Source organism: Daucus carota, chromosome 7, assembly GCF_001625215.2.
Source record: "Daucus carota subsp. sativus chromosome 7, DH1 v3.0, whole genome shotgun sequence".
NCBI classification, from domain to species: domain Eukaryota; kingdom Viridiplantae; phylum Streptophyta; class Magnoliopsida; order Apiales; family Apiaceae; genus Daucus; species Daucus carota.
In genome coordinates, this window is record NC_030387.2 from 6,469,602 (window position 1) to 6,486,432 (window position 16,831).

A 16,831-nucleotide genomic window follows, 5' to 3' on the forward strand; every position below is an offset into this window, starting at 1 on the left:
TTACAGATCTACGGGATTTTCATGATGCTGATTCAGTGATAAAGGTTTGTATGGTGATGCATTTATGGTCGATTGCTCAAAACAACATTGAGAGTATTACAACATGTACATATCTCTTCAAAAAATCGCTTGGTTGCCTACCGAAGAAGGAAGGATTCAACGACGATATGATTCTGCGTTTGTTCAATTTGGATTATATCTATAGATGCCGTATGGCTTTTCATTATTGAATCATTTTCTTTTTAAAAAAAAAAAAAAAAAAACTCTTAAACGAGAATAAGAAAGAAAGTGAAAGTTCAGTGGTCAAAATACAAATCATACAACAATAAAGGATCTCAAGAAAAAAACGTGTCGCACTCTGCCACCTTGGGATAAAGTTAAGAAGGCTCTCAGTCAATAAACACTGGACACTAGAAGCCAACTATCTTTCTGGCTTTTTATGATCCATTTAAAAACACCCAACCGACTATACTAAATGCCGGGTGGTAGTTGGTGTTGTTTTCCGGGCCGGAGCTCCGAGCCCGACGAGCCACTTGACCCGGTTGTTCTTATCTCGGGTATTGGTGGGTCTATTCTGAATTCAAAGAAGAAGAAGTTCGGGTTTTTTGAGACCCGGGTCTGGGTCCGGATCTTCTTGGCTGAATTGGAGTTCAAGAAGAAAGCTTGGTCTCTTTATAACCCAGAAACAGGTACTTTTCTACTTCATTTCATTACATTACATACAGTGTATACATAGTATGTTTATGTTTGTCATGGAATATTATGATTTTGATCACTTGTATTGTTTATATTATTAAACTGTTGTTTTTTATCTGTTTATTACCATAGTAGTATTATATGTTTATGTTGACTTTTGGTAGATGAGATTCAAAGTAAAGTAGGGTTGTTGATTAGTAACAGCAGTTAGTTGATGGAATTTAATGAGGTTTGAGCTACTAAACAAAGTGTTGCTTTTTGCAAGTTTATTATTTTAAACTTAGTTATATTATAGTACTATACATACTTATTTTAGTCATAGATTTGCATGTGTGATATGGGAATGAAAGACCAGAATTTGGGGCTTTATAAAACTTATTACACCAACTGCTTTGGTGTAATTCGTTTGATTTTTATTTTAATCTGCTGTACTATGTTCGATTTAGTAATACGAATTTTGTCTTATCATTTTGAAATAAGTGAAGATGAATAGGTTCTAAGATGCAATATTAAATCAAATGTATCTTTGATTCTAGGGAGGGAGTTTTTTGGGGGTGTGAATGCAGTTCTGCACGCATCCTTCGATCTATTCCAGTGATAAGTACAATTTTCGTTTAAAAAAATGAACCCTTAGCTTAAGAAGGGAGGTGTAAGAGATAATTTGTCAGCTGACGTATAATCTGATAAATTTGTTGGTTAATGAGTAAGAGAAGTTAGTTGATGGAATTTAATGAGGTTTGAGCTACTAAACAAAGTGTTAAGACTTTTAAGTTTAATACTTTAAGCTTGGATTTTTATGAATAAACTTATGTAGTGATCAATTTTGTAGTTGACTTATTTGGGATTTGGGAATGAAAGCTATAAATTTTGAAAATTATAAACTTTTATTCTTTTAGTCAAATGGTTTGGTGTAATTTTTTGGTTCAATCTCTTTTGAATCTGTTGTACTATGTTCGATTTAATAAAAGAATTTTTTGGCTAATAACTTAAGTCAAATGGGTTTTAAGATCCAAGACTAAGTTAAGTGAATTCTTATTAACTTAAATGATTTTTCCAAAAAATAAAATATTAAATGAATTCTTAATTCTAAAGAAGGTGTTTTCTGGGTGTGAATTCAGTTCTTCCTGTATCCTTTGATCTATTATAGTTATTCATACAATTTCGTTTAATGTGAAACCCTTGCTTAAGAAGGGAGGTGTATGAAAAAAATTGTTCATGGTTGCAAAATCCTAGCCATCACATTACTTGTCATGAGATAAGCCAGAGTGAAAGTTTGAAAGCATTGTATAGTCTAATGTAATATGCAGAGTGAAGGACTGTTCTTTAGTGCCTTGTAACATCTTGATTTTATAAAACACAGTAAACTGTAATTCTGCCATGGATGACTAAGTTGTAAACAGAAATGGAGAAGCAAATACTATTACTGTTGCAGTGAAGTGGCATTAAGGTAGTGACCAAGAGCCTGTTTGCCTGGCCTTAAAGCGTGGCCTTAAAGCCCGGCCTTTAAGTCATCTCTGGCTTTAAGCTGTAAAATGTCTGTTTGTGTAATAAGTCAGAAGTCGGCTTAAAATCAGAAATAACCCGGAAACTGACTTAAAGCCAGAAGTTAGTTTGAGGTACTTTTTCCGGTGACTTAATTTTTTTTGAACTTTTTTTTTTTTTGATAAAAATTACTCCCAAGTCATAAGTTACTCATAAATCACTTTTATTTTTATTATTATAATTATATTTTTAATAACTCATAAGTCATTAATAAGTCAAAATTACCCAAACAGACATTTTAAGCTCTAAGCTTATGAGATAAGTCACCTTAAGTCATAAGTCACCTTAAGTCATAAGTCATAAGCTCGGCCAAACGGGCTCCAAGTAGTCGTCGACAAATTCTTTTCCTTCCATCTCTTTAAAAAAAGTTCAAGATCCGAGAGAAGATATGATAGTACAACTATGTTCTTAAGTAAGCTGATCACAGATAATATACTTAAAGGAAATTATGGTACAGATGATGATGACCAATCGGATGACGAAGAAACAGTGTCAATGAATCGAGGCCTTTATATAAAGTTACATTAATAAAGGTTGTAATAGTAAGTGCAACAATTATAAATACATTGCCGATCAATAGTAACCTCCTGAATCAAGACGTTCTTTGGGCGGAAAATGAAATGCTAATGTTATGGATACTTGAAGGCTGATCAAAAGCACCATTAGATGTAGATGGATGTGTTGGTGAGAACTAGCCTGCAATGCAGTCCAGTTGGCATAATTTCTTCGATGATGTCATTTTACCCTGATTTTCATTTAATCCCATAAAATCAATGCCCACCATTAGCCCCTTTAGTGCAGGGTCCTGTATGGTTTGTATTTTCATTTGGCTATTTTAATTTCCTGCATCTCCCTTATCTCTAACCAGATAATGTCTGTTTGTATTCAAGTATGTCACAGTAAGTAAATTGATGAACAACAGTTCGAATTTATACTTGAGGGAAAAATAAATAAATTAATGGGGGACTGGTGAAGGCGCTCGCTTTTGAAGAGTTCAGCACATCCATGCTGTACCTTCTGCCACTATTCCTAAGTTTGTGACTCGTGTGTGTCACTGATTGGAATTTAATTCTTGAATCAGATTACTGAAGTTGTCTTTTCTTTAGAAGGCAACATTCATCCTGTACATTCTGTAAGAAACTGAGTATCAAATCATAATATAATAGTACGTCTTGTGGAGTTTGGCTAGACAGAACTACTTTAAATCTTTGTTATTTTGTGTGACTTGTCAAATTTTAAAAAATCTGCACTTAAATTTGTTCTTATCACAAAATTTTTAGTTCCAATAGTGTAGGTCATCATTGAAGTTCGTTATTTGGTTGCTTTGTATTGTGTTCGTTTGGTAACAAAACATTTGGTAATTTTGTTAATATCTTAATTGCTATCTTTTCTTTTGGTCTCTGGGCTGGATTTTCAGGTTATACGGAATCGATGGATGATAGCATTGAAGTTGTAGTCCCTCAAGATGATTATGGACTATATGCAATTGATATTTTAGATCCTTCTTATGTAAGTTTGGCAGTAACCGAAAGTATTCTACAATTTTAGGATCAAATGCTCTATATGGTATATCACATCTTTCACTTAAAAGCTCCCTTTTCTGTATCATCTATTGGAAATGTACTGTCAGTTTAGTATAATACTCATCATGTTATTCTTCATAGGCAAGTCGGATCCGGATTATTTATTATGCCTTTTTGTAACTTGTATGTGGGGGTCTGAGAGTGCAATATTTGTAAAATCTCAGGATCAGAAACAATATAATAAGTGATATTGCCAGAATTTGGACCTTAAGCATGAAGATTTAATATATATTGAATGCTTTAGTTCTCTGGAAAAAGCAATTGAAGTATTACAAAAATATTATCAACTGTGCGAGCCGTTGAAAGTTTATGTGTATATTACTTAAAGATGATGAAATAAATCAGATAAATTGTTTTAGAAGTGAAAATAAATCAGTCACAATTGACAATACTGGAGTAAGGTGAATTATGTCATCTGTTCAAATCGGTAAAACGAATAAAATCGAAGCAGGTGTGTGACATGTGGTAAAGTTGTATCACGTCAAAACTGTCCCTGCTGTCTTCCACTCTTTATGCTACTGGCCTGTGTAAATTGATCAGAGGGATAATTTCAGAAGTTATGAAAATTCAATGGCTTAATTACATTGAAATTGGGACAGTTTTTGAAAGAGAAATTCAAGTGGAATAATGTTGGTGGCAAGAGTTGTGGGTTACACAATGTAGGGACACATTTGTTATCACCTTCTAAATGTATCGGTTATCAAATTTGTTGGCACGTTGCCAAGTCCTCTTGTAGATTTTTTCTTTTCCTAGGTTGAATGTTTTTCATTTTCACACTGTTCATTTAGCTGCGGTTTGTTCTCAATTTAAGTTCCAGAGTAAGATTATCAAATTCTACTTCTTGCTGTCAAGCGGCATATTTGAATGTGAATATAATTGGCTATAGTTGATTCCAGTGATTTTGGTATACAATTGTATGGTTCGTTTACAGCACTTTTGATCATAAATTTTATTTCTTTTCTATTTTTTTGAAATCCACATCAAATTTAAGAGATTAAGTATGTTATATTATCACTTATCAAATTAGGTTTCCTTCTGAAATGGAGGAAATTTATATCTTTGCATATTAGAAATAGAATTCCTCTTACTGTCACTTATCTTGTGATGACAGTTGGTAAAATGTATGCATCTGACAGATGTATACCATTTTCATGATATGATTGATATGCTAATTGGATGTGGTTATAAGAAAGGAACAACATTGTTTGGATTTGGTTATGACTTTCGGCAAAGCAACAGGTAATTATCTTGTTTCTCTGTGTAGAAGTTCCTTCAAATGTAATCTTACATTTTAAGATAATGACTCAAACCTAACTAAGTAGTGCTGAATAACTCAAAGTTCAGAATTCTTGTTGATAAGCTAACGTGCATGCAATTTTGCTCTTGTATCTCTTGCAGAATTGACAAATCTATGGATGATCTTGTAGAAAAGTTGGAAACTGCATATAAAGCTTCTGGAGGAAGAAAAGTCAACTTAATTACACACTCTATGGGTGGATTGCTAGTAATGTGCTTTATTTCACTTCATAACGAGGTACCTTTTTCTATACTTGCCGGAAAAGCATATCTTAAATATATTTCACACTATAATTTTGTGAGGCATAACATTTTATATCTGTGCAGATATTTTCCAAGTATGTTAACAAGTGGATCGCTATTGCATGTCCTTTTCAAGGTAATTTTACTGTTTAGAGTTTTCCTACACAGATATCTTATATTAGTGATTATTTTGGACAAAAAACCAAAGAACTTAACGGTGACAAAACAAATCCATGGTTACCTTGTAGTATACACAGCTGGGGTGTGCAACACATAAACATCATCTCAAAAGTTCCCATTGCTATGACTATATATCTGTATATCAGAAAAAAGATCCTCCAGTCGTTGTATATGATGCCATTACTTGTATGCTTGTCAAGAGTTGTGCTGCTATCTTTTTCGAGGGCCAACGAATTCAGGCTGTCACCTTTAGGATTCTAGTAATAAATCAGCCATACTAGCCCTTTTGACACTGTGAACCATTTGAATGATATGGTGTGGAATATTTGTATTATATATCTTCTTCTGCGACTGAACCAATGTATCAAGTAAGTTGGTAACGTCATTTCACCACTTTGCACACCAGATTGAACATCAGGACTGCAGTCACATGATTTATTCTCTATGTTAAACCGATATTTGCTTATCAACAAAAAAAAGATATTGTTCACCTCGAGGAACATGCTAAAGTAGAATGATCTTATTAAACTGGCAGCCCTTTTGTTATAAACCTAGCATGTTTAGGTACTCAACTGGGATAAGGGTCATTTAGTTGTGCTAGTGAAGATCTTAGTTAGGCAACATGATGGACTATACAGTATACACCCACCATTGATCATCAACTCTGTTACTCTCTTTATCATGTTCAGTTACGATTTTTTGTTCAGCATGTGGAGACCCTTTCTATATTCATGTTTAGCAAACACATTTTATTAATTGATTCCTTTACTTGTGCCTGGAAAAAATCACATTAAGAATCTGATTCTGGGAGTTCATCCTCCGAGTTGTTTTGAATATGTTATGAGACATCATAGCAAACTTAAATCAGTTTTTTTTTTTTTTTGTCAGGAACTTAAATCAGTTTTAATGTGACATCTTTATATCAAAAATCTTGCCTGTGGAGTTTTTATATATTCTCCTACTTCAGATGATTTGTACTTCAGATGATTTGAAGCCCAAACTAAGTTTAGTTGCTGATAGAATTTTCTCTCACACACAAACACACTAATACACACTAACTGACTAACTAACTAACACACACACACACACACACTCTAACTAACTGAGAAATCTGTTTTCTTGCAACCTTAATTTGCAATTTCTATATATATCTGAACGGACAGACTACATATATTGCTTGTGTTGAGTCACAATGGCAAGGAGGAGAAAACAGAAGAATCAGGCTCTTGATTGTTAGAAATTATTTTAAGAACACTTACCAATGTAATGTCAAGAACATTTTCGTATTTCTGGGCTCTTGATTGACCCTTATACGTTAAAAATTGTTTTCAAGAGTATTTTCTTGCCTCTGGAGAACACAAGACATCATGCAATCATTATATGTTTTAACCTATATACTTACAGTGTGCTTATATGTTATGAAGACCTTCCCTTATCACCGGCTCTGTTGCATGCTTGACAGGTGCACCTGGATGCATCAATGACTCACTCTTAACTGGATTGCAGTTTGTTGAAGGCTTTGAAAGCTACTTTTTTGTGTCAAGGTGGTCGATGCATCAATTGGTAATTTTTCTATAAGTATAATTCTTATATAGCTATGCTGTTGTATGAGATACTCTCAAGTTCTGATGCTACATTCAGTTTTGGAAATTTACAAAATACGACCTTTTCTTCTTTCATAGATTTGAGGCTAAAGAATTACATTTTCGAGGGTTTGAAAAGATTTAATATCATCTGTTCTCTAAATCGGATGAGTATCTGAATATCTAGGACTGTTCTGGCTGTTTTATGTTTATTAGACTGCAAAAAAAACCTTGTTAAGGTAGCAAAAGTTCTCCCTGGAGAAAAGATTATGTGTGTTCCAATTAAGGCTTCCTCTTAACACTTGATATCTCAGGAGAGTTGGTTACTTAGCAAAAGTTATCGGTCAGGAAGATTAATTAGATACACTGCTACAACAATCCATTACCATATTCCCCACTCCGGAAAGTTGTCATATTCCCAATTTTATGAGACACATAATAATAATATAACTCTATCATTACACATTTCAGTTTAACTTAATTAAGATTCTGGAGCCAAACTGATTCGAACTTTTGACCAGAATAATCTGGTATTGAACTAGTTTGGCTACATTGCTTTTGTTTGTCAATAAGCTGGGCATACAACAATTGCTGGGCATTTTGAGAAATGGTTTAGGATGCATAAAATTACAATACATGCAGGCCTTGGTTGTCAGTTGCAGGAGATATCCAGTGGACCCTGAACTCAACTTTGTTGCTTTTGAACCATGAGTTATTATTCAAAATTTATATATTGACCTGTACAATATTAGCGTGACAGAAATCCAATCCACGTATGCACTCCTCATATACAAGGCATGTCCAAGAGAGTAAAACACAATTCTTGAGAAGCTCAACTCAAACTTGACTTGATTTTCTTTTGTTGAAATAATCTGTGGACTTCAGGTTAATGTTTTGTTTGAAATATACATAAACATACCTATAAATATGGATATGTAGCTAGTGGAGTGCCCCTCGATTTATGAGATGCTGCCAAATCCTGAATTCAAGTGGAAGAAGCAACCTGAAATATTAGTATGGCGGGGACAATCAACTGATGGTGAAGCTGCTGAACTGGAGTCATTTGACACAAAGGAAAGTGTTTTTCTGTTTGAAGAAGCACTGAGAAATAATGAGGTACTACAAATATATCTCAAGTGTTCTGATGTACATATTGCAATAACATTGTTGCTTCATAAAATGTAAAAACCTCAGAGATGCCTTTTTACAGATAAGGAGCTTTTTTATTTTCTGAGATAAAACTGATGTTTCAATTTTAAGCAAGTTGACCTTAGAATGATTTATTCGGTACCAGCTGTTAGCGAGCATGGACAATTCTATATCTCCTTTTTCAGAAACATTTACCTTCATTAGGTGATAGAAACTAAAAAGGTCGTATAGTTACATAAATTTTAGCACATACCATAGCAAAATTTGTTCATAACTACAACGGTGCAAGTTTTTATTATTACCTTAATCTATTACCGTACTAAAATTAAGTATTCCATAGTATTACCTTAGCATATTTGCATGAAGATTCTGAGCTTTATGTAATATGATCATAATCTACTACTGATTGATGGACAATGAAACCAACTGATTGTTAGAATTCAGAACTCTTCCCTTCTTTGAAATATAAGAATAGATTCAAACAACATAAACTAGTAACTTTAATAATTTGTGTCGCCGTAATTGGACCATGAGCATCTGAACAACCTGTACTAATCTGCTGAGGTCTATAAATAACTACGAAAGAAGAAAACTAAAGAACTGCAGATGGAAATCTTATATTTTATGATACAAACAAATATGCATTTATAACATTGCATTATAAATATATGTTTGTTAAAGGTTAATTTCAATCTGATTTCTAGCCTGTCAGAGCTGACGAACAGCCACCCCATGGATTACGTTTTAGGTATTTTGGAGAACTATGCTACTAATTGTCATTTAAAGACATGCAAAACTATAAATACATGTATATCACTACAGAAAGTTGAGTATCATTCAGTGGTAGGACGACTAAGTGATGTAACCCTACAGTTAGTGGAAACAAGGCTTATAAAAGTTTTGTTTCCAAACAGGTTTTTTGTCCATAATATTTGTTACTCGATGCTTCCTTCTGGAATCATGTTTTTCTTTAAACACGATTACTTATGATTTTTGCTTTTTGTGCATCTATCAGGTTCTTATTCTTTTGTCATACATTACACACCTTCTATTACTTCCCACTTACTGTGTACACTGTATTGTGAAGCTAACGCCTTTGGCTTTTTGTCTCAATATGTAATCTTTTTCAGCTCAATTATGATGGGAAAACAGTTGCGTTACCTTTTAACTTCTCTATATTCAACTGGGCTTCTGATACTAGGAAAATTCTTAATAAAGTAGAATTACCAGAAGGGATCTTGTTCTACAACATATATGGAACATCTTTTGACACACCTTTTGACGTCTGGTATGTATGCAAAATGACATTATATATACTTGTAAATAGATTTTTTTTTTCCCGGCTATTGAGCCATACGCTTCATATTTTTACATTATGTCATGTTTTGTGCAAAAGAATATGTGGAGTTCAGTTGCTTTAAAGTGAATTAAGATTATCCACTCCACTCGAGACATACTCTCCATTAAAAGATATGATCAGATGGGGTTCTTTGTCATCAAGACATGTCATTGTGCTCTAAAATCGTACAAGTAAAAAGTGGTCGAGGATTTATTTTATACCAAAGTTTTTGGAAATCTTTCACAGTGAAAAATGTTTAAGGATTCATTTTATACTAAATTTTTTGGTAATTTTTTCTGATACCATATTTTCATGATTACTTGACTCCATTGGTTAACTTTGAATTGATAGTTTCGGGTAAATTGCTTGATGTTTTGTATCGAGGCACACATTTTTGGACAGAGGGAGTATATCTCATATTTGGTTGTCTTTTCTACTCTAGCAAATAAACTTTCTTTAACTTGCCTATCAAAACTGCCTTTGTACTGTTTCTATTAAAATATCAGAAAACATTATACATATCTTTCAACTTGGGTCATGATCTCTTAAAATAAAATGATACTCCCTCCGTCCCTTCCATTTCTTTACACTTTCCTTTTTGGGATGTCCCATCCAATTCTTTACATTTCAAAACTTACCAAAAATAGTCAATGGGTCCCACCACTTCTCCACTTTTCTTTCCTTTTCACACTACTTTTACTCCACTATCTTATTTTTATAAATTAAAAATCAATGGGTCCCACCACTCTACCCACTTTTTTTCCTCTTTTCAACTAATTTATACATATTTCTTAACCTCCGTGCCCAACCCATTCGATAAGAAATGGGAGGGACGGAGGGAGTATCTCTTTATTCTTGTTCAATTCCACTTGCTAATCTTCCACCTATGAATTAACTATTTCTCCTAGGAGGTGTATAAAGCATAGACCTTACTTGTGTGGATAGATCACACATTGTGCCAATAGTCTAATGGATCTTTGTGTTAGATCGGAACAAAATACAAATGAAAGTCCAGGTATACTGTTATATGACCTATTACATGTGTAGCTTTCAAGGCTATGTTATATACAAGATCTTCAAGTTTGTCTCCTACAACTAACATCCTGTCCGATCTAGATTTAGACATTTAGTTTCAATACTCCTGAAGAATTATATGAAACTGACATTATAGTCCTTATTTAGCTTTCAAATGATATTACCCTTTGAATTCTTAATACTATATCAAAATACGCTACATATGTTCTCCTTGTAAGTTTATGGTATGATGAAATTATCTAATTTGGTAAAATTTACTTGTATGATATCTTATCAAAGTTGCACTGTTGTTTTATATAAACTGTTATATATAACATGTGCATTTATTTCTATGTTATTTTCAGCTATGGTTCAGAAACTTCTCCAATTCAGGAATTGTCTGAAGTATGCCACACATTGGTAAGTGGTTAAAGTGTCATATTTATACTTAATAAGTCTGGTCATTTGATGTGCCATATCAGGAAACTTGATACGCATCTTTGAGGTTTAAACAGTTCTACATATTGAGTCTAATATATGAACTCTCACATAACCACCAAATGTTCTCTTTATTCTTTATATTAATAAGATGCAAAACTTAACGTTGTCGAATTGATTGGTAAATATAAGAAAATTTGCATGCATGATATATACATCTCCAACATCAAATGTCTTGCTAGATTAATATGCTTCATTTTTTTTTTTTGCAACGCTCCAGCCGGTGTACTCGTATGTGGATGGAGACGGAACAGTTCCTGCAGAATCTGCAAAGGTGCTAAATTCGACTCTTGAACTTGCTGTTAGCCATATACGCCCCCTACAATCTCTCCTTTCAATATATAGACAGGAAATTATTGAAGGAAAACTTGCATTGGCTAACCGACTATATCTGTTGTGAACTTGTTCTGGTAGTACGTAGTAACTACATATACTATACTGCGTAGTATTATAAATCAGTTAATTTTTGCTCAAATATGGGCACAGTGATGATAGTAAAGTTATAGGTGTATAGGCCCTAAGGAAATCATCATTGATGAGTATGTCAACAGATAGTCGAATAGACTTCCCAATTCTTACCCTCACCAGCTTCCAGTAGAAGTAGATGAATAAGAAAGTCTTCAGTTTGAATTCCTTATTATCAGTGGACAGGTAAACCCTCTGTTCAAAATGGGAGATTAAGTTCTCAAGTTATTACTTTAAGGATAGACTTACCTTTGAAATTCACCCTAACATCTGTTTGTGTAATAGTCCTGCTTTGACAATACTAGAGCTGCTTACAACAAGTAAAGACTTATCAGAAATTCCAGTCAAATACTTGTGTATTCGGGGTAGGCCTGTCACCAGTTCGGAGATCCGATCCTATCTGAGTGCTAATGTCCAAATAAGAATCACTCTAAAAAAGTCCGATATTTTATGGACCTGATGCCAATAAATGTTGGATATGTCAATCACCATCCCATATATTAGTTATATTAGGTGTCCATGTCAAAAGTAAAAGTAAATGAAAAAACATCACCTTATTTAAAAAATAGATAAATATATTTTTTGGTATAACATGTGTTCAACACGCTTATAACTCAAGTTCACATCTTATATATGTTTAAAATATCATTCTAGTTGACTAAAAGCCAACTAGGGTATAGAAATATCAAACAGTGATTACTTAGTTTATTTTACTTAGTTAAATACTTGATTGAAAACAAATATAATTATAATTCAATAAAAAATGTTGAACTCAAGTTATATATGTGTTGAACACATAACAAAAAAAATCAGTTATTAATAAAAATATGTAAAATATGTATTTAAATTGAGCTGTAATCACTTTTCAGTTATTTATAAAGATAGCAACTGAAAAAGAATAACAAAATGGTCGAGTTCTTGACATGATAGGTCCTTTTTAAAGGACAGGGTATGACGGTAAGAGTTCAGGGCCTCTAGCTACATTCAGCCTTTTAAGGACAGGGGTATGATCGTCAAGGACTGTAGATACATTCGGCCTTACAACTTACTAATGTAATTTATTTTAAAATACTCATAGAAATTCTACAAAGAATTTTCTTATGTTTAAACAATCATGAACATGTTTTGCTTTTGTAAGTAAAGAGTGTTGTGTGAAGAAGATGGTTTTGGTGATTTTATTAATAACCTAATTGACAACATTGATTTTACGAAGCTAAATTATATCTGGTATAAAGATTCCACTATATGATTATACAAACGGCAAGGCAGAGTTAAGCTTCTCCAAGGTGAAAATCTATATTGTTGTTAATTAGCCCCCGAGGACTGATGTATAACATCAGTTGTAATTATTTAGTCCTCTGAATATTGGACATGTAACATTGTGAATATTTTCTTATACCTAACCATCATTTTTCAAAAAGCTAGTACAACCAATCTTGTAAATTGCCCTCTCTTTTTTAGAATCATACAACTTCATATTAGTCCAATATCTTGAGTAGCAGAAAGAATGTTTGATACTTTATCAATGAGCGAGCATGTGTGGACCCGGTTGGTACTTGTAACACCTAATTTCACTTGCATTTGATGATTAATATTACCTTGCTTTCTTATGCATCGGACAGGCTGATGGATTTCCAGCCACAGAAAGAGCAGGGGTTGTTGGTACACACAGGGAACTCTTAAAAGATGAAAATGTATTTGAACTTTTGAAGAAATGGCTGGGAGTACGTGAGGTCAGCTCCTGTTCGACCACAGCCAAAGTAATGGATGCATTCATGCATTAATCTGTATATATAATGATTTATACAGTAAACTGTTAGTGAATTATGTTAAATCCTTGTATTTGGAAAGGACCCATCATAAAATAATAAAATGTTGATGGGTGTATCAAGTTAAGAATATGTAGGTACTTTGTATGGAACGGCCCACCTAAAATAAAATGTGGTACTATGCCACTTTTCCTACCTATGGAAGAGACAAGAACAAGATAAGAAAGATGTCCAAAATAGTTTAGTTGAGGGAGTTGTCACTCTCTAGGAAGGAATAGCTGAAACATATTATTGGGTTGGCATTTTATGCCAAGTCCAACAGGGTCCTAATGTATTTATGATTTAATGCCACTCTAACAAAAATTGCTATATTCATTCCTCATTAGTATTATAATATTATTATACTTGAACTATTGTCGGAAAATAGTGGGGACAAAAAATTGTTGAAAGCTTAACATCAGGTTACATAGTTTTTTTTTATCATAGAAAAGAAAAGAAAGAGATATTAATTTCTCTAGTATGTTCTTTAGCGATATTTTGAGAAACAAAGATTTTTTTTTTAAGCTTTGGAATTTTTTTTATTGTATATTTGTTCGAAACGTAAAAAAATGGAGATCAAGAGTGTAAAAAAGAGAAATGAATATTTTATCCAAGAGATTTTGAGAATGTTGGGTGTAATTGAGCCAGCCGAGTCAGACACCGTACCTGGATTAAAAAGTTTGGGGTTCGAGTTCGACCAAATTTTAAATTTCAAGTTTGAAGCTCCGTTCGTATACAGTTTGATAAGCTCGAGTTCGGCTCGAATCGAGTCATCAAATATTGATAAAAACTCGAAATATGATCATATTAAATACTCCAATGTTTTATCTAACTTTGTACACCAATACTTTAATATTTTTGTGGACTTCATTGAACTTAATCCTATAGAGATATATATGTAGATGTATGTGTGTACGTAAGTAACACTCGATGGAAAAACATCTTATTAATTTACGTACAAAATATATGGATTAATATCATTATTCATCAAACTTTCAGTTAATGAACCAATAAATAAACTTTTATCATTTTTTCCCAAAATATATTTTAATGTTAATCATAATATCCAAATAGTTCTATAATGGAATTATATTTCTCCAAAGTGATTCTGCTGTAAAATCAAATATAAAAAATTAAAATTCTTGCGTGAGTTGATGTTATGTATATTATTATTTTATATTAGAATCAAAAATTTTATGTATAAATTTGATTATTATTATTAACTAGAACTAAATATACTCATCTTCATTTTTTTTTCATTCTTATTTAGTTGATCAATCACGATATCAAAATGATTTAGAAGACTCTCACATTCTCGTTTTCTTCTTTCTTGAGAAAGAACTTATTAGCCAAAATTTTTAAGGGATATGTATCAATTTCTCACAGAAAATTTTAAAATTATTCTGCTCAAGACTATCATCATAATTGATTTCGAGTATTTCGAGTGGAAGAGCCAACATCGCAACGTGTAACTTCATATCATCCCACTTTGTATTATGTATGTCAGCCTAATCAACATGTTTCTTATTTTCGAGAGTTGCATTTAACCCTCGTTGAATTAATAAATCTTTCATCGTCTTTTATCATAAAGTAGAATTGTTTTTTCCATCAAATAATTCAATCTTTGCCAACCTTATACATCATGAACCCGGTCTGCTAATACAAAGTGCATATATAAAAATATATAACATAGTATAACATAAAAAACACATTCTCCAACTTGTATTATTAATCAAAATTAATCACCGGTATCTAACGAATAATTGATATTATATATAGTGATATCAAATTAATATTATACTTGACTTGCGCCACAATCCAATTCTAAATTTTAACTCAAATTAGTTATTCTTCTGATCGGATTATTGACTAAAGCATATATATTGAGGATTGATAGTTACTTGTTTTCAAAAAAACTAAAACTTCTAGAGTCAGCTGAGGTCGTTTAGGTGCACTTAAAACAAGTGCTTTTTCCTTAAAGTAAAAAAAGTGAAGTCGAAGTTAGAAGTCAGTTAAAACTTAAATGTTTGGAAAAAAAGTAGAAATCATGAAACAAAAGCCAGGGATCCTAACTTTTTATAAGTGATTCTCGACATTTTTACACAAACAGTACGAATAAGTGATTCTAACTTAAAACTCTAGAAGCGGGGCTTAAAAACCCCACCCAAACACCCACTTTGTCTTTCACTTCTCTGTTGTTTGCAATTCAGGAGGACGGGGTAAATTTTAGGTTGGATCAAGGTTATGATTGATCTTAATCCTTAATCTTGAGTATCACCCTTACCACGGAATGATTTGTGAGCCAATTATAGATAGACATGAGCTAACCCATAACGGTTGGTGAAGACCCAATTAGATGTCCCCAAATCACTCTTTATAATACAATACTCATGCATGTTTTTATCTACATATGCATATAATAAAATATAGTATGGTTTCAAAAAATAAAATATAGTACATCACAGCAAGAGTTATAAAAATATTAAGAAATATTACGTAAATACGCTAGAAATCAAGATTAATAAGACTAAATACTTGAAACAAAAACCCTCGTTTGAGCAAATGTGATGTAAAATCAAACGAGCGGTGTGCAGCAAAGTATTTAACATTAATCTTCTTTATTCAAGGGAGCCTTCATTAGTATATACACACCGGTTATAACATAACCGACCGACTCTCTGGTCGGTTAAAAACGGACACGTCAGCTATAAAATCGAATGTGATCGCTGTGGTCGATTAAAATATGTCCGGGTCTTACCAGCAAGGCAAAATGACGTCATTCTCGTCAAAACCGACCGAATTCAGCCGGTCGGTTTTAACCCTACATTTTTTTCACGTCGGTCGGTTTTAGACGGTCGGTTTTGTCCTTTTTTTTAGTGTCAAGAAAATCCACACCTATTCTAAATAAGCAGCTTTCTTTGTCTTTACCAAGTCTTTAATTAATCTTCTTTATTTATATATTATCTGATGAAAAGTATTGAGAGCTGATCTAATCGATTAAAAATCATAAAGCTGCAGGAAAAATTCTTGGAGGCATGACAAAACTAACATACGAAGACTTATTTTTATAACTATCTGATGGATGGGCACGTCTTGGATCCTCTTCTCCTCGGGGCCCATATATCTAATAAATTATGGTATAAAAATAGTAAATAATCAAAGGTTTTTGTTTTAATCTATTTTTTTGGTATAGTTGAATGGAATAATGTGTGTTGTAGACCGTGCAGTGCAGAGAGGGAGTGGCAAATCAAAGTAGGAATAATAAAAATTGAGGAAATTTTGATGTGTTCCCAAGAAGGCACGGGTGCTCCGCTGATTTCTCCAACACATATCTCACTTCCCACCACCATGCATCCCCTCCTCTCTCTCCCTCCTCTCGATACCCATAATTTTATATATACTCCCTCCGTCTACGTCTAATTAGATAAAATTTTC

At 32.9% G+C, this 16,831-nt stretch overlaps 1 protein-coding gene across 1 annotated transcript; it reads left to right on the forward strand.

The window, feature by feature from the left end:
• The first annotated feature begins 342 nt into the window (after positions 1 to 342).
• On the forward strand, positions 343 to 13,554 carry LOC108194483 (phospholipase A(1) LCAT3). The gene is made up of 11 exons (XM_017361434.2): positions 343 to 689; positions 3,656 to 3,747; positions 4,933 to 5,060; positions 5,220 to 5,355; positions 5,445 to 5,496; positions 7,003 to 7,103; positions 8,063 to 8,239; positions 9,403 to 9,560; positions 10,991 to 11,045; positions 11,344 to 11,397; positions 13,211 to 13,554. Exons 1-11 carry the CDS (start codon positions 476 to 478, stop codon positions 13,370 to 13,372), a joined length of 1,329 nt encoding a protein of 442 aa, XP_017216923.1. The 5' UTR covers positions 343 to 475; the 3' UTR covers positions 13,373 to 13,554.
• Positions 13,555 to 16,831: the final 3,277 nt, after the last annotated feature.

Bases quoted from the DNA above. Each gene is read 5' to 3' on its own strand.
- LOC108194483 (XM_017361434.2), top strand. From the start codon at position 476: ATGCCGGGTGGTAGTTGGTGTTGTTTTCCGGGCCGGAGCTCCGAGCCC. The intron at 5,497-7,002 runs GTAATTTTACTG...CATGCTTGACAG, and splicing joins TATTGCATGTCCTTTTCAAG to GTGCACCTGGATGCATCAAT. The intron at 11,046-11,343 runs GTAAGTGGTTAA...GCAACGCTCCAG, and splicing joins CTGAAGTATGCCACACATTG to CCGGTGTACTCGTATGTGGA.